Source organism: Lepidochelys kempii, chromosome 2 (assembly GCF_965140265.1).
Source record: "Lepidochelys kempii isolate rLepKem1 chromosome 2, rLepKem1.hap2, whole genome shotgun sequence".
Classification (NCBI taxonomy): Eukaryota; Metazoa; Chordata; order Testudines; family Cheloniidae; genus Lepidochelys; species Lepidochelys kempii.
Window position 1 is genome coordinate 152,559 of NC_133257.1, and position 18,780 is coordinate 171,338.

Here is an 18,780-nt window from a genome sequence, read left to right on the forward strand (position 1 = left end):
TAAGTGAGGTGAAATTGCCGGTACGCAAGACAAATCAGACTCTGGAAGGGAGTACAGGAGCCTGGAAAGGGAAAGGTTGAGAACCACTAGGCTAAATAACACTTCCTTGTTTACTTTCTCCACACTGGTCATGATTTTATAGATATCTATCATATCCCTCCTTAGTAGTCTCTTTTCCAAGCAGAAAAGGCCCAGTCTTATTAATCTGTCCTCATATGGAAGCTGTTCCATACCCCTAATTATTTTTGTTGACCTTTCTGTACTAAATTCCAATATATCTTTTTTTGAGATGTGGCAACCAGCTCTACACACAGTATTCAAGATTAAATAGCTATCTGAGTAGTTTTGTATCCTCGGCAAAGTTTGCCATCTCACTGTTTGCCCCTTTTTCCAGATCATTTATGGATGAAGAAATTATGAGAGGCTGAATGAGACCTTTAGTTGCACAGATAAAAGAAAAAAGATCGACTTTAGACACAGTTTGGATGATCAGGGTAAGGGAAGCATCTAAGAAAAACCTGCGTTACAACCTGGAGTGATAGGGAAGATAGTGGTTTTATCAATGGTGATGGAGAATGGGGAAAATAAGGAATTTGACTTTGGCCGTGTTAAGTTTAAGTTCATAGTGAAACAGCCATGAAGAGACATTCAAAACAGGCTGAGGCCCAGGCTAGGGTGGAAGAAGACTAGTCAGGAGTGGAGAAAAAGATTTGAGTAATCAGTGCAGAGATGATACTTGAAATAGTGTGAGTGATTTAAATTATCCAAAGGCAGGGTCTATTGTATTAAAGAGGAGAGGGTCCTGAGAAACTCTCATGCGTAGTAGGAGAAGAAGCAAACAAGAGAGACATTGAAGTAGTGGTTAGAGAAGTAGGAGGAGAACCAGGGTAGGAAGGTCAGTAAGGGTACAGGGTAAAAAAGGAGAGTGTGACGGGTTGGATCACAGAAACCCCCTGGGGGTTGCCAACTGATGTGCCAAAACTACTTCTGCCCCTGCTTTCCCTGCAAGCTTGAGACTCCAGCACCCTGTCGTGCTGAGCCAGACACACCAGTCTGCTCCAACACAGACCTAAGGTCTGAACCATGGGCCCTAAAGCTGCAGCCTTAACTGAAAGCAATTTAAGAAGCGTTCCTGTCCTTGACACTCAGGTGCCCAACTCCCAATGGGGTCCAAACCCTAAATATATCCATTTTATCCTGTATAAACCTTATACAGGGTAAACTCAAATTGTTCACCCTCTATAACACTGATAGAGAGATGCACAGCTTCCCCCCTGAGGTATTAATACGTACTCTGGGTTAATAAGTAAAAAGTGATTTTATTAAATACAGAAAGTAGGATTTAAATAAAAAGGAAAGGAGTACTTGTGGCACCTTAGAGACTAACAAATTTATTTGAGCATAAGCTTTCGTGAGCTACAGCTCACTTCATCGGATGCTGATCATTCACACCGATGAAGTGAGCTGTAGCTCACGAAAACTTATGCTCAAATAAATTGGTTAGTCTCTAAGGTGCCACAAGTACTCCTTTCCTTTTTGCGGATACAGACTAACACGGCTGCTACTCTGAAACCTAGTATTTAAGTGGTTCCAAGTAGTAACAGACAGAACAAAATGAATTGCCAAGCAAAATAAAACACGCAACTCTAAGCCTAATACAGTAATAAAACTGAATACAGATTAAAATCTCACCCTCAGAGATGGCTTCAACAAGTTTCTTTCACAGACTGGATGCCTTCCTAGTCTGGGCACAGTCCTTTCCCCTGGTACAGCCCTTGTTCCAGCTCAGGTGGTAGGTAGGGGATTTCTCATGATGGCTGCCTCTTTGTTCTGTTCCACCCACTTATATATCTTTTGCATAAGGCGGGAATCCTTTTGTCCCTCTCTGGGTTCCCATTCCCTCCTTCACAATGGAAAAGGACCAGGTTAAAGATGGATTCCAGTTCAGGTGACATGATCACATGTCACTGTAAGACTTCATTACCCACTTGCCAGCACACATGTATACAGGAAGACTTACAAGTGAAACAGAGCCATCTACAGACCATTGTCCTGGTTAATAGGAGCCATCAAGATTCCAAGCCACCATTAATGGCCCACTTTGCATAATTACAATAGGCCCTCAGAGTTATATTCTAGTTTCAGATACTAGAGTGATACATTTATACAACTAGGATGACCACACTCAGTATATTATAAGCTTTGTAATACCTTACAAGAGACCTTTTGCATGAAGCATAGTCCAGTTACATTATATTCACACTCATTAGCATACTTTTATAAAATCGTATAGAGTGTGTCACAGTATGATTATCAGCATCGAATATAGCAGAGAGGTCTAGGAGGATGAGTACGTGCCTTGAGTCTCAGCTGGGAAGAGGTCATTAGAGATGTTAATGAGAGGAGTTTCAGTGGAGCAGAGAGGTCAGTAGCTGGATTGGAGGGGATCTGGGATGAGCAGGAGAAGACAAATGTGTGAGGTCGCACTTATAGGTGGGACATTCATTGAGTTTAGAAGTGAGAGGGAGATGAGGGCAGTAACTAGAGAGGCAAGGAGGGGGTGTTTTTTTTTTTTTAAGAATGAAGACGATAAATCTTAAATAAAGCAAAGGATTAGGCAGATGGTGAGAAGTAGTGGAGGAAAGTAGGCAGGGAGTGTAAGCGTGATGGAGGTTTAGGGGATGGGTTCACAGGAATGGCTGGAGGGGTTAAAGGTGAACAAGCAAGTGACCTAAAAAGGTAGTTACATGGGAGAAGGGGATCATGACAAAGTTTGTTGATTTCCCTCTTCATCTCTCCCCTGCCCATCGGAAAGATTCTGCATGATCAAGAGGAGGAATGGAAGGAGGGTTGGGAATTAATGAGAGAGTCAGACGTTGGAAGGAGTGGATTGTTACCCACACAGTTTAGGGCTCTAACCCCACTCTCTCTTGGGCACTCAGAAAGTAAGGGACCCAAACTTTACATCCCTTCCTGGTGGACTCAGGGCTCTGTGTGTCTGCGGGACCTTTACCTAAGGAAAGGTCCTGACACAGTAATATCCTTTGTTTGTTAATTTACTACTTTTCTCAAAATTGCTTTTTAGGCAGTTGCAAAGTATCAGTAGCAAAGTACAAAATCAGTCAAGCTGTTCCCCAACATAATTTTTAACTGTTCTTACTTTCCTTTGGACATAATTCCCCACTCAAAACAGGCTGACAGGTTGAGCTCTAAGTCCCAGTAACAGAATTTATCCATAAATTAACTCGACCTATGACACAGGCACTTGTGGAGAGGTACCCCACCACACCATCTTTTACCTCCTATTGCAATAGATAAACTGTTTGTACCATTCGTCTCCTTCCTCTCCACCAATCCTCGCTGGGGCCTCCAATTCTGTTACTGTGGTTCTAAAAACCCCAAAGCTTTTGGTAACTATTACTCTTGGTGAGGCAGTGGCAGGAAATAAATCAAGGGAAACATGGCCCTCCGACCAATAGATGTCTGGCACACACAGTACAATACAAGACTGCTTTCACTTAAAGCTGCACTTTATTTTAGTCTTAAGCACTTAAACATGTCTGCAACAGGTTAATAAAACACCCCAAAAATCAGTAATTACCGAAGTCTGGAGTGGTCTTTGAGTGGTACAATGACAGCCGTCCAATTGGCCCATCTTTCAGCTGCCATTGGGGATCCTAAGCTGTGTCCATGAAGTTTCCTTATTTATTCAGGTTAGTGTAACAATATCAAAAAACTTGTTAAGCAAACAATTTCAAAGGTTAAGCAACGAGTTTTCCTTAAACCATCTATTAGACAGATGTGGTTTTTTTCCAGAGTCCGCATGTTTTGGGGACCCTGACAAACACATCCCAAAGGGCAGATCTAGGCAAGCATCCTGTTTTTTCTAAAACACATACCTCAGCAGTTTCAACAGAGATCTTATCAGGAAGGACACAGGGTCAGATTCCCCCTCAACCCATGCCCCCCCGGCTGCTTGCTTAATTATAGTAAGGTCATTGCAGAGGCCTGTTAAGGCCTACTGATTTAGCTGCTTTTGGCAATGAGCATGATAATCAATATTCTAATTATCAGTAGTAGTCCAGGCATTTTGCTGGTGTGCCAAGATCTCTCCATACAGAATGATTTGGTAAAGTGGGGTGAAGATTGAGACAAGAGTGGTGTGGCTGAGAAATCATGGATGGTGATCAATTAGCGGTCACAGATGGCCCGATCAGGGAACAAATGGGTGACGTTGAATAAAATGACAGTTGATAGAGAGGAAACTCTGGTATTGAAGGAGCAATGGTTGGTGAAGATATGGTCAAATGAGGGATCAATTTTGTGAGTGGGAGAGCTGGTCTCTTGTTGGAAATAAAATGAGAGGAGTTAGGCCTCTAAGGGATTGGATGGAACATCAGCATGGAAATTAGTCACCGTGTATGAGGGTAGGGAAGATTTTGATGAAATAAAAGTGAAAGCCAGGTATCAAAACCAGATAAGGGAGGTGATTAGCAAGGAGTTGAGGTTGCAGATGACAATTACATGGACTGGGAGAGGAGAGGAGTTTCTGGAGTGCTGCTTAAAAGAATGCAGAGGGACTGGAAAATACATCACTTTGGCCAATTAAAATTAGACTGGAAAAAATCCCAGGAGAATGACTAAGAAATAACTTTGTGGTAGCCCTTCAGAGAATGGAGAAGATAACAAACAGTTGAGCCCTGTGGATTTGCAAATGCAAAACAGAGGAAAACAATAGTTAAAACAAACATACTCGGGAGTGACAGCTCCTGTGGATCCTGTCCTGCAGGATTGGGGCTGGCTCCCAAATCATGTCCAGATGAACGGGTTCACAGTTCCCCTCAGGTCTGGCCCAGCTTCCACTCCAGATGAGGCCTCACCAATGTCGAATAGAGGGGAACGATTACGTCCCTCGATCTGCTGGCAATGCCCCTACCTATACATCCCAAAATGCCATTGGCCTTCTTGGGAAGAAGGGCACACTGACTCATATCCAGCTTCTCGTCCACTGTAATCCCTAGGTCCTTTTCTGCAGAACTGCTGCTGAGCCATTCGGTCCCTAGTCTGTAGCGGTGCATGAGATTCTTCCGTCCTAAGTGCAGGACTCTACACTTGTCCTTGTTGAACCTCAGATTTCTTTTGGCCCAATCCTCCAATTTGTCTAGGTCCCCCTGTATCCTATCCCTCCCCTCCAGCGTATCTACCTCTCCTCTCAGTTTAGGGTCATCTGCAAACTTGCTGAGGGTGCAATCCACACCATCCTCCAGATCATTTATGAAGATATTGAACAAAACCGGCCCCAGGACCGACTCTTGGGACACTCCACTTGATACCGGCTGCCAGCTAGACATGGAGCCATTGATCACTACCCGTTGAGCCCAACAATCTAGCCAACTTTCTACCCACCTTATAGTCATTCATCCGGCCCATACTTCTTTAACTTGCTGGCAAGAATACTGTGGGAGACTGTGTCAAAAGCTTTGCTAAAGTCAAGGAACAACACGTCCACCGCTTTCCCCTCATCCACAGAGGGAGTTCTCATCATAGAAGGCAATTAGATTAGTCAGGCATGACTTGCCCTTAGTGAATCCATGCTGACTGTTCCTGATCACTTTCCTCTCCTCGCAATGCTTCAGAATTGATTCCTTGAGGACCTGCTCCATGATTTTTCCAGGGACTGAGGTGAGGCTGACTGGCCGGTAGTTCCCAGGATCCTCCTCCTTCCCTTTTTTAAAGATGAGCACTACATTAGGCTTTTTCCAGTCGTCCGGGACTTCCCCTGATCGCCATGAGTTTTCAAAGATAATAGCCAATGGCTCTGCAATCACATCCGCCAACTCCTTTAGCACTCTCGGATGCAGCGCATCCGGCCCCATGGACTTGTGCTTGTCCAGCTTTTCTAAATATTCCCGAACCACTTCTTTCTCCACAGAGGGCTGGTCACCTCCTCCCCATGCTATGCTGCCCAGTGCAGCAGTCTGGGAGCTGACCTTGTTCGTGAAGACAGAGGCAAAAAGCAGCATTGAGTACATTAGCTTTTTCCACATCCTCTGTCACTAGGTTGCCTCCCTCATTCAAGGGAGCCCGCACTTTCCTTGACTTTCTTGTTGCTAACATACCTGAAGAAACCCTTATTACTCTTAACAGCTCTTGCTAGCTGCAACTCCAGGTGTGATTTGGCCTTCCCGATTTCACTCCTGCATCCCCAAGCAATTTTTATACTCATCCCTGGTCATTTGTCCAATCTTCCACTTCTTGTGAGCTTCTTTTTTGCGTTCAAGATCAGCAAGGATTTCACTGTTAAGCCAAGCTGGTCGCCTGCCATAGTTACTATTCTTTCTACACATCAGGATGGTTTGTCCCTGTAACCTCAATAAGGATTCTTTAAAATACAGCCAGCTCTCCTGGACTCCTTTCCCCCTCATGTTATTCTCCCAGGGGATCCTGCCCATCAGTTCCCTGAGGTAGTCAAAGTCTGCTTTTCTGAAGTCCAGTGTCTGTATTCTGCTGCTCTCCTTTCTTCCCTGTGTCAGGATCGCGAACTCGACCATCTCATGGTCACTGCCTCCCAGGTTCTCATCCACTTTAGCTTCCCCTACTAATTCTTCCCGGTTTGTGAGCAGCAGGTCAACAAGAGCTCTGCCCCTTGTTGGTTCCTCCAACACTTGCACCAGGATATTGTCCCCTATGCTTTCCAAAAACTTCCTGGATTGTCTGTGCACCGCTGTATTGCTCTTCCAGCAGATATCAGGGTGTTTGAAGTCTCCCATGAGAACCAGGGCCTGCGATCTAGTAACTTCCGTGAGTTGCCGGAAGAAAGCCTCGTCCACCTCATCCCCCTGGTCCGGTGGTCTATAGCAGACTTCCACCACGACATCACCCTCGTTGCTCACATTTCTAAACTTAATCCAGAGACACTCAGGTTTTTCTGCAGTTTCATGCTTGAGCTCTGAGCAGTCATACTGCTCCCTTACATACAGTGCAATTCCCCCCACCTTTTGTGCCCTGCCTGTCCTTCCTGAACAGCTTATATCTATCCATGACCGTACTCCAGTCATGTGAGTTATCCCACCAAGTCTGTTATTCCATCACATCAAAATTCCTTGACTGTGCCAGGACTTCCAGTTCTCCCCGCTTGTTTCCCAGGCTTCTTGCATTTGTGTATAGGCACTTGAGATAACCCACTGATCTGCCCTCTTTCTCAGTATGAGGCAGGAGCCCTGCCCTCTTGTGCGCTGCTGCTTGTGCTTTCTCCTGGTATCCCACTTACCTCAGGGCTTTGGTCTCCTTCCCCCGGTGAACCTAGTTTAAAGCCCTCCTCACTAGGTTAGCCAGCCTGCTTGCGAACATGCTCTTCCCTCTCTTTGTTAGGTGGAGCCCATCTCTACCTAGCACTCCTTCTTGGAACACCATCCCAAGGTCAAAGAATCCAAAGCCTTCTCTCCAACACCACCTGCATAGCCATTCGACTTCCAGAACCAGGAACTGAATGATGGGATGGATCAATCGATAAAGTGCCCTGTTCTGTTCAGTCCCTCTGAAGTATGTGGCACCAGCCACTTGGGAAGATGGGGTAGTTGGACCATTGGGTCAGACCAATGTGGCCATCTTTATGTTCTTAATCACGTTTATATGTTTTAAAAACGTAACCAGCTTCTTGTTCCTGCAGATGATTCTGGAAAGGAAGGCAAATAACCGTCAACAGAAACAAATCCAAAGAGAGAACCTTCAACCAAGTCCATCTCAGTTCAAACCATCTCTTCCAAACACCAGCTTTGTGCCTTTATCTACCATTGGGGATCAGAGAGAGCCAAGACCCACTCTTATGAAAAGTTCACATGTGCCTGCAGGGCCTACAGTGCTTTGTGAAGTTTCCAGCCAGAGAGAGGGTTTAGCAGGAACTCTCTGCCAGAGACCTAAAATCAACATGCTTTACAACCCCATAACGCACACCACTGTTCAGAGTATGTACCAACCTCCTGAATTAGAATGTGTTGCACATAATAGCTAAGGACAGGGAGAGCGAAGCAGGAAGGAGATAGAAACCAATGAAATTTACAGGGGCAATATGAGATGGTGAGTGTAAAAGGGGAAGGGAAGTTGCACCAGGAAGACAGTGCAGAGAGAATATCAAGACAAATGAATTTCCAGTTGGGGGGCGGGGAATTTTCCTTTCTCAGAATGATTTGTACTGACACTTTTGTGGAGAGGTGCTGGGTGTTGAAATTCCCTACTCAAATATTTGGAACACCAAATACTCATTCAAGAATCACAAACTTACCAGTAAAGACTCAGATAAGTCTTTTGCCTGTTAAGCAATATCTTTCCTTCCCAAAGTCCTTTCTTTCTACTATTTCCATTCTCAAATCACATACCAGTAGAATGTGCCACCAAACTGGCCTGGGACCTATGTGAGAGACTTCCTCTCTCCCTGTGACATACTGCCACAATTACAGTCAAAGCCCCATCAGTATAAGAGAAGGAACAGCTGGGAGGGCATTCTTTGTAGGGTTCCTGGGTCTTTGGAACTCCTTCCTTTGGGCTGTAAGAGCTCATATTTGTTCGCTTTCAGGGGATGATGCAAGGCCTGCCTTTTTGCCATTGCTCATGAGGAGTTGGGTAGACCTGGTAGTGGTAATAGAGGACTCTAGTGAGGATTGTGAACAGACCAAATAATTTTTATTACTTATGTTGTCTCTGGGTTATTTGATCTGGGATAACTAATAGGTCTGTTAATATTTTTTTAAAGATTATCAAATGCACCTGGAATATTGAATGATCCTGCTTTGAGCAGGGGGGTTGGACTAGATGACCTCCTGAGGTCCCTTCCAACCCTGATATTCTATGATTTAGTGGGCACTATGATTTAATGGGCACTCTATTATAGTTTAGTAAAAGGCTAGTTAGTGTTTTTTTTAAGGATATACAGAATTTTTCAGTACAAATTATCTTTTTACAGAAGAATTAAAAGAGAGGGTGACAAATACAAAATAAAAGGGAATACAGCAGAGTTAATTGAAGGCATTTCAAGCTAATGTTACATACATATATAATAGATCTAAGCCAGGGGTAGGCAAACTACATCCTGAGGGCCAGATCCAGCCCTTCAGATGTTTTAATCTGGCCCTCAAGCTCCTGCCAGGGAGAGGGATCCAGGGCTTGCCCCACTCTGCCTATGCTGTGGCTCTGCGCAGCTCCCGGAATCAGCGGCATGTTCCCCCTCTGGCTCCTATGCCTAGGGTCAGCCAAGGGGCTCCACAACTCCCATTGGCTGGGAGCCATGGCCAATGGGAGCTGCAGGGGTGGCACCTGTGGATGGGGCAGCATGCTGAGATGCCTGGCTGCACCTCTGCATAGGAGCCAGAGGGGGACATGCTGCTGCTTCCAGGAGCTGCTTGAGGTAAGCGCTGCCGGGAGCAGCACCCTTGGCCCCCTCCCACACCCCAACCCTCTGCCTCAGCCCTGATCCCCTTCCCGCCCTCCAAACCCCTTGGTCCCACCCTGGAGCACCCTCCTGCACCCCAAAAACCCCTCATCCCCAGCCTCATCCCAGAGCCTGCACCCCCAGCTGGAGCCCTCACCCCCCTCTGCACCCCTGCCCCAGCCTGGAGCCCTCTCCCACACCCTGAACTCCTCATTTCTGGTCCCATCCTAGACCCTGCACCCCCAGCCAGAGACCTCAGTCCCTCCTACAGCCCAACCCCCAATTTCATGAGCATTCATGGCCTGCCATACAATTTTCATACCCAGATGTGGCCCTCAGGTCAAAGAGCGTGCCCACCCCCATCTAAGCTATCACTAAGCCGAAGCACAATAATGATAGCCAGTGATTCTTGTGCGGCCAATTTGTCCATTAAGGCTGGTCTACACTAACTCTGTAAGTGTATACCAGCCCTAAGTTATGCTAGTTCAGTTATTTAAGTTACGTAACTGAAGTCGACGCAACTTAGGTTGCCTTACAGCAGTGTCTATATCGCACTGTGTTGACGGGAGACGCTCTGTCAACATAGCTTTTGCTTGTTGGGGAGGTGGAGTACAGACAGACATCGCCGGGAGAGTGCTCTGCCATTGACTTAGTGTATCTTCACCAGATCTGCTAAATCTGCACTGATGCATTGATCGCAGCAGTGCTGGTTTAGCCAGTAGTGTAGACATGGCCTCAGACCCAACCTGCCAAAGCCTGTTACAGAAGAACAAGCTATCTTCAGCCCAGCATGGAGACCATATCTTATTAAAAACTTTAAAACAAAGACTCCCACCCTTTCTCTTTGAGGAGTGTCCCTGTGGGTGCTCCACTTTAGGTGAGTCTGCGCCCCAGCGCTTGTAGTTGGACATTTTTAGTAGCAGTGCCTGGTTGGGTTGCACATGCGCTCTCCCCATCTTGCGCTGCATCTAGCGGTGAATAGCCCTGTGCAGCCAACACCCCCTCAGTTCTTTCTCTACGGCCCTCTGCTTGAGATGAAGCTCTTAGCAATGCCTCTGTTTTTCTCTCTCTAGTTTTAACTAGAGAATACTAGTTAGTTTTGTTTACTTCCTCTTGAACAGATGCTCTTGGTACCACACAATTTCTCCACCACAAGGATCTTCTGATCTCCTCGGCACTGGAATCTCCACTCCTTAGTACTGACCTCACTCCAGCACGCTTGGTACGGAATTAACTTACCACACCAGCCAGATCAGCTGCTTCTTTATCCAGTTGGCAAGGATGAAGATGATGAAATCCACTCCTCCCATCACTCCTTGCCTGTCCACACAGCTACCAGACCAGGTCCACCAGAGCACTATAGGTACCACACAAGACTCAAGGCTGGTATAGACATCTATGCTTTTTCCACTACAGTGGCCTTACTGGGGCCTATGGACAGCATAGCGCCAACACTATGCTAAGGTTCCCAGTCTGCCTAGGGCAAGGCATTCTGCTTCCCCCTCTGAACCTCCAGAAGAGGCAGTGAAGGAATTAGAGGTCACTTTGGATCAGGAAGTTGCACTAACTGCCAATTTTTCATCCTCTTCCTCAGATGAAGCTATCATGCCCCCACCACCCTCATAGATGACTTTAAACAGTTCCACAAAATGTTTAAGAGGATTGCAGATTCCCAGGAGATACCGATAGAAGTAGTGGTGGAACATAAGTTGCTGGACATCCTCCAGCCTCCTCCAAGATTGTCGTCCCTGTAAATTAGGCTGTCATGGACCCAGTCAAGACTGTCTGGCAAACCCCAGCAACAATTCAGCACACCTGCAAAAGAGCAGATAAAAATTATGTCCTTTCCAACAGGATGGAATTCCTATTTTCACACCCCACACCAAACTCTGTAGTGGTAGAGGCCGGGAACAAGCAGGGTAGACAACACCATTTCAGATCCACCCCATATAAACAGACTGGAAGAGGTTGGATCTTTTTGGGTGCAAAGCGTACTCTTCATCGATTCTACAGTTTAGGATCGCAAACTATGAAGCAGTAATGGCCAAATGCAACCACTCAAATTACTCAAAGCTGTCTTGTGGCACCTTAGAGATTAACATTTATTTGAGCATAAGCTTTCGTGAGCTACAGCTCACTTCATTGAATGCATTCAGTGGAAAATACAGTGGGGAGGTTTTATATACACAGAGAACATGAAACAATGGGTGTTACCATAGACACTGTAACAGGAGTGATCAGGAAAGGTGAGCTATTACCAGCAGGAGAGTGGGGGGGGGGGGGGCGCAGGGAGAAAACCTTCTGTAGTGATAATCAAGGTGGGCCATTTCCAGCAGTTGACAAGAATGTCTGAGGAACAGTGGGGGGGGGGGGGAATAAACATGGGGAAATAGTTTCACTTTGTGTAATGACCTATCCACTCTCAGTCTTTATTCAAGCCAAAGTTAATTGTATCCAGCTTGCAAATTAATTCCAATTCAGCAGTCTCTCATTGGAGTCTGTTTTTGAAGTTTTTTTGTTGAAAAATTGCCACTTTTAGGTCTGTAATCGAGTGACCAAAGAGAGATTGATGTGTTTGCTGACTGGTTTTTGAATGTTAGAATTCTTGACATCTGATTTGTGTCCATTTATTCTTTTACATAGAGACTGTCCAGTTTGGCCAATGTACATGGCAGAGGGGCATTGCTGGCACATGATGGCATATATCACATTGCTAGATGTGCACGTGAACAAGCCTCTGATAGTGTGGCTGATGTGATTAGGCCCTATCAGAGGCTTGTTCACGTGCACATCTAGCAATGTGATATATGCCATCATGAACATCATACCAAACAGACTCCAATGAGAGACTGCTGAATTGGAATTAATTTGCAAGCTGGATACAATTAACTTTGGCTTGAATAAAGACAGAGTGGATAGGTCATTACACAAAGTGAAACTATTTCCCCATGTTTATTCCCCCCCCCCCCCACTGTTCCTCAGACATTCTTGTCAACTGCTGGAAATGGCCCACCTTGATTATCACTACAGAAGGTTTTCTCCCCGTGCCCCCCTATCCTCCCCACTCTCCTGCTGGTAATAGCTCACCTTTCCTGATCACTCCTGTTACAGTGTCATAGAATCATAGAATCATAGAATATCAGGGTTGGAAGGGACCCCAGAAGGTCATCTAGTCCAACCCCCTGCTCAAAGCAGGACCAATTCCCAGTTAAATCATCCCAGCCAGGGCTTTGTCAAGCCTGACCTTAAAAACCTCTAAGGAAGGAGATTCTACCACCTCCCTAGGTAACGCATTCCAGTGTTTCACCACCCTCTTAGTGAAAAAGTTTTTCCTAATATCCAATCTAAACCTCCCCCACTGCAACTTGAGACCATTACTCCTCGTTCTGTCATCTGCTACCATTGAGAACAGTCTAGAGCCATCCTCTTTGGAACCCCCTTTCAGGTAGTTGAAAGCAGCTATCAAATCCCCCCTCATTCTTCTCTTCTGCAGGCTAAACAATCCCAGCTCCCTCAGCCTCTCCTCATAACTCATGTGTTCCAGTCCCCTAATCATTTTTGTTGCCCTTCGCTGGACTCTCTCCAATTTATCCACATCCTTCTTGTAGTGTGGGGCCCAAAACTGGACACAGTACTCCAGATGAGGCCTCACCAATGTCGAATAGAGGGGAACGATCACGTCCCTCGATCTGCTCGCTATGCCCCTACTTATACATCCCAAAATGCCATTGGCCTTCTTGGCAACAAGGGCACACTGCTGACTCATATCCAGCTTCTCGTCCACTGTCACCCCTAGGTCCTTTTCCGCAGAACTGCTGCCTAGCCATTCGGTCCCTAGTCTGTAGCTGTGCATTGGGTTCTTCCGTCCTAAGTGCAGGACCCTGCACTTATCCTTATTGAACCTCATCAGATTCCTTTTGGCCCAATCTTCCAATTGGTCTAGGTCCTTCTGTATCCTATCCCTCCCCTCCAGCGTATCTACCACTCCTCCCAGTTTAGTATCATCCGCAAATTTGCTGAGAGTGCAATCCACACCATCCTCCAGATCATTTATGAAGATATTGAATAAAACCGGCCCCAGGACCGACCCCTGGGGCACTCCACTTGATACCGGCTGCCAACTAGACATGGAGCCATTGATCACTACCCGTTGAGCCCGACAATTTAGCCAGCTTTCTACCCACCTTATGGTGCATTCATCCAGCCCATACTTCCTTAACTTGCTGACAAGAATACTATGGGAGACCGTGTCAAAAGCTTTGCTAAAGTCAAGAAACAATACATCCACTGCTTTCCCTTCATCCACAGAACCAGTAATCTCATCATAAAAGGCGATTAGATTAGTCAGGCATGACCTTCCCTTGGTGAATCCATGCTGGCTGTTCCTGATCACTTTCCTCTCATGCAAGTGCTTCAGGATTGATTCTTTGAGGACCTGCTCCATGATTTTTGTCTATGTCTATGGTAACACCCATTGTTTCATGTTCTCTGTGTATATAAAACCTCCCCACTGTATTTTCCACTGAATGCATCCAATGAAGTGAGCTGTAGCTCACGAAAGCTTATGCTCAAATAAATGTGTTAGTCTAAGGTGCCACAAGTACTCCTTTTCTTTTTGCGGATACAGACTAACACCGCTGCTACTCTGAAACCTGACCACTAAACACTTTCTCAAGGGTTTTTGTAACCTCTACCCCGAAATACGAGCCCCTACTCCACCATGGGACCTCAATCTGGTGCTGCAAGTCCTTACTGTGCCCCCTTTTGAACCATTAATGATGTGTTCACTTCTCTCTCTCACAGGTGGCCTCTCTCATCACTATCACATCCGCCTGACGAGTTGGAGAACTGGGGGCCCTCATGGCACACACCCCCATACACAACATTTTTCAAAAATAAAATTACCCTAAAACCACATCCCAAATTCTTACCTAAAGTAGCTTCCTCATTCCACTTGAATCAGCCCATGCATTTCCCATCGTTCTTCCCAAAACTTCACAAAGCAATGCTCCACACTCTGGATGTTTGGAGAGCACTAGCATTTTACATTGAGAGGACAAAGACTTTCAGAAGATCAGTTATTTCTTTCCATTATGGATTGATCTAAGGGAGATGCCATATCTAAACAGATGCTATCAAAATGGATCTCCAGCTGCATTGACTTGTTATCGTCATCAACAGCTACAATCCGCACACACTTCAGAGCAGTCTCTACATCGATAGCCTTCCTCAGCAAATGTGCCCATTATGGACATCTGCAATTCAGTAACCTGGCTGTCCGCCCATAGGGTCACACAGCATTATGCCATAGAGCAGCAATCAGACATTCTATTCGGACTTGCGGTTTTATCATCCGCCATGACTGCAACTCTGAAGCCCCTCCCTTCCACCGAGGGGCACTGCTCTACAGTTACCTCAAGTAGAGCACCCACAGAGACATGCCTTGAAGAAGAAAAGGTTTACTAACCCTGTGCAGTAACTGAGTTTCTTTGAGATGGTTGTCATTGTGGGTGCTCCACTACCCTCCCTCTACTTCAGAATTGTCACGTTAGAGACTCTGCAGTAGAGAAGGAACTGAGGGAAAGTTGGTTGCAAAGTGGTATGTAACCACCAGAAGTGGTGTGAGATGGGGACAGCACATGTGCAACCCAACTAGGCACGGATACTAAAAAATCTCCGATTACAGGTGCAGGCTCACCTAAAGGGGAGCACCCACAGGAACAAAAATCTCGAAGAACTTCAGTTACTGAAGGTGAGTAACAGTCTTTCCCGTGCAACCCCTTTCTTGATTCCTTGGTTTCTCTCTGTATTCACTCACTTTGTCTCTGTTTGCTTCTTCACTATTCTTGTTCTGGCTCTGTGTGTTCCTTTCTCTTCCCATCCCTTTGTTTCTTCCACCTTTGCTCTTTCCCTCCCTGTAAGAGAGAAGGTATGAGATGCACCTCTTCCACCTCCCTCCCCCACTTACTATCTTCTCTTCTGTTTCTCTATGAGGTTCTTTTTCTTTGTCCATTTCATCCTTTCTAACCTTGCTCTATCTTTACCATCTGTGTTTCATCCTTCATTCTTCTCACTCTAATTCTCCCTCCTTTCTATGTATCACATTGTGACTGGGGTCCTAGTGCGGAGCTAAGTATGGTCACTCAGTTAGGGTGCACTGCAAAAAAAATGGAGCAGACAAACCCCAAAAATTATACATGACAAAAAGCTGGTGGATATTCCAATACTCAGATTTACCAAGCCAGCATAAAACAGCTTCTTTATTACTTTACTGGTTACTCAATTAGTTTACCATTCATTTAATGATAGGATGTTCTTTTGACCTCTGAATTACCAGAATGCAGCATAGACAGGGACTGTTGATTACATTGTCAAGCCTACTCATACATATGTAAATACACAAAAATACAAACATTATCTCCCCACATGTCTTTTGAGGGTTATTTATTTTGCAGGATGTTTAACCCTTTTTAGCCATGCATCACACACGTGTTCTTTCTTCCTGCAGATAGCCTGGGTTCTGTTGTAATGGCCAGGAACCATTCAGCACCACTCCCTCAGCATCAGAGAGCATCCTCCATCAATAGGAAACTTGGGAGACAAATCACATGGGTGAATATGAGTGCTCAGCCACCTGCAACAGGCATACAGAATCCCTATAACGTGAGTAGCATCACACAAAACCAGTCTTACTGTTTGCAGGGATCTAAGTTGCTGTGGGGGGAAATGAGTTTTTACTTGCCTTCCACTGTGGTGCCATTTCCAAGGGGAAGTCAAGTTGGTCTGTGATTTGCTCAGTTAGAAAGGCTGAAAGGCTTCTTGTGACTGAGGTAAGTCCTGCAAGACCTATGGAGAGTCTTTCATCTGAGAAAGAGTTCCCACAGTCTGCACAGTGTGAGTAATAATCCCACTGTGTCCACACAGAAGATTGAGGTTTCCTTTACCAGGGACATTGAAGAGAAGGCTGGCTATAGAGTTTTTGCTAGCATGAGTAAGAACTGGATGCCCACAAAGGATTTTTCATCCTTAAGATCCAATGTTTTTACATCAGATTTTGAAGCAGTGACTAATAGTGACATCACAAGAATTAGATGTGAAGTAACAGCAGTTCTTCTAGTGTCCATGAACGTATTCCTCTTGAGGAGGAGGAGAATAGTCGTTGTGTCACACCTTTAGAAGGCAGCTTTGTGATTTTCCGTCCTTTTGTGCATGTAGAGTCTTGTTGGTGACTAAAATGATCTGCCACAAGGTAGGCAGAGGTGATGTTTCTGCTGGTGAATTAGATACCAAGTGCTAGTTAACACGATGTGTGTTTGGAACATGTATATGTCCAACACCTGTGCATGTGCTCATTGTCAAAGCTAGGAGAGAGTTTGAACAGAAGCAACCGTTTCTGAAGGGTTAACCCCTGCATATTCCCTTGCACTGGTACAGAAAGGGTTATCCATCCTGAGAAAGAAATGTAAATGGAGGTGATCACCCCAGATGTAAAAACCACAGATGTACTCTCTTAATAAATCCTACCTGGCAAGAAATTCCACTTGTTCCATGATGGTAGCAAGAGAAGAGCTTTTTCAGAATACTGATCCTCCTCTCCAAGCCCCAGGGGCTGCCAGACACTGCTGCTCAGCCCTGTCACTGATATCTTTCTCCTTCAGAATCAGGAAGTGCCAAAAGGTCCTGACTCTCAAGGTCAGTCCGTATCCAACCTGAGATCATTTTCACTATCCAGTCAGGCACAGGAAGCTGCTATCCACAGTCACCTGACCAGGAAGGACTCTCCCATGATGGTTGTGGTGACAGCAACCAGTACCAGACTAGTAAGTATGGGCATTTTCCTTTCCCCATTTCAAGTGACTGATTGGAGCTGCACAGAGTATCTACAGCTATATGCCTTTCCCATCAAACTCTTTTCTGGTGGGATCATAGTCTGTGTCTTTTCATATCTTGACTGATCCCCACTGTCTTCTCCCTCTCGGGGTGCAGGCTGAGCCCATGTCTCCTTTACAACCTTCTCTCCTTCACCTTCTGGACAGTCCTGCCCTATGCCCCTTCTCATTCTGGGATTTGCTCTACTCCTTCTCTGCATAGCCAGGATCTGTGCCACACCCCTTGTTTCTGTATGAGGAGTTGATTTAGGGTGCCTGAGCTGTTTTGACTTTTCTTTCTCACACAGAATCCAAGGAACCCACAGTTTCCCAGCAGGGATGCTCACCCTCTTCTGAAGTCCAGTAAAAAGATGTTCCAGGTCACAGCAAATATGGGAGCTGCTGGAGATCCCAAGGCATCGATGGGCAGTTACTCCCAGTCCTACGGGACCATCTGTAAATCTGCACTCCAGAATCTTCCAATATCAAATTCCTGCCAACAGGCACCAGCACTGAATATGCACCAGCACTGACCAAGTGGAGTACAGCCCAATCCACCCAGTGACAGGCCCTGTAGGGAACAAACAGCTGGGGTACAACTCCACTCCCAGGCATTTGGCAGGACCCCAAATGCTAGAGAAGTACTGCCTGCACTCACCATATCGGGTACAGTGCCACTTTCTCTGGGCAAGATAGCAAGAATGATCTGGCATTCTGATCCATTTAACTTCAAGCCTGTGCAAAGACACAAGGTAGGCAGGGGATGCAGCACCATTTGTTTCCATACAATGCTGTAGGCACAGTTTATCTTTACATACTATTTCTCATATTCAGTATCACTGATAGCTACAGAAAGCTGCTTTATTCTGCTGCTGGCTTGTGTTGTTAGATATATCCAGGCTGATTTGTCCATTTCTATTGGCCTCAATCGGTTTGTGTTCACTGAATCCAAACTTTGGAGAGGAGCAGGTAACTAAGACTAGATCATTCTCTGAAGCCCAGGAAGACGAAATTTACCATGGATATCTTGAACTCCCTTCTCTTTATGTTCCCAGTAGTTCCCATATCCTTTTGGGGTACAAAATCAATTAACATTCTCTCATTCCAATAAAGTAGTTCCCTTTCTTTTATGTATTTTTCTCTGGTGTATTTAATACTATAACTACTGTGTGTTGATATACTATGTATTGTAATAAACTGCTTATATTTCACTGAGGGAAGTACCTTCTTTTCACAGCATGTTATCTGCTATGTAAGCTATTGAATGAGAGAGAATCACCAGGGAAGTGCTTCTTTGTCTAATGGCCTGACACTGATTATACATTCACCTGTCTCTCCCAGAATTCAGCACTCCATGACATGCCTTTGCTGAATCATAAAGTTGTTATGGAACAACAGTTGCCCTACCATAGTTAAGGCTAAAGCTAGCTTCCCACTTTAACAGCAGTCTTTCCAATGCTTTCCCCTCAACTTTCCCCAAAAGAAGCC

The 18,780-nt window shown here is 45.5% G+C and overlaps 1 protein-coding gene across 5 annotated transcripts in view; it reads left to right on the forward strand.

Annotated features, from left to right (window-relative positions):
- Positions 1 to 18,487, forward strand: part of MAPK15 (mitogen-activated protein kinase 15) — a 62,866-nt gene extending 44,379 nt beyond the window's left edge. For all 5 annotated transcript variants that reach the window (XM_073329704.1, XM_073329703.1, XM_073329705.1 and 2 more), the window contains 4 exons: positions 7,670 to 7,964; positions 15,933 to 16,087; positions 17,083 to 17,244; positions 17,601 to 18,487. In XM_073329704.1, the coding sequence (XP_073185805.1) occupies positions 7,670 to 7,964; positions 15,933 to 16,087; positions 17,083 to 17,244; positions 17,601 to 17,825 (837 nt within the window). In that variant the 3' untranslated portion in view covers positions 17,826 to 18,487. The remainder of the gene's footprint in view (positions 1 to 7,669; positions 7,965 to 15,932; positions 16,088 to 17,082; positions 17,245 to 17,600) is intronic.
- Positions 18,488 to 18,780: the final 293 nt, after the last annotated feature.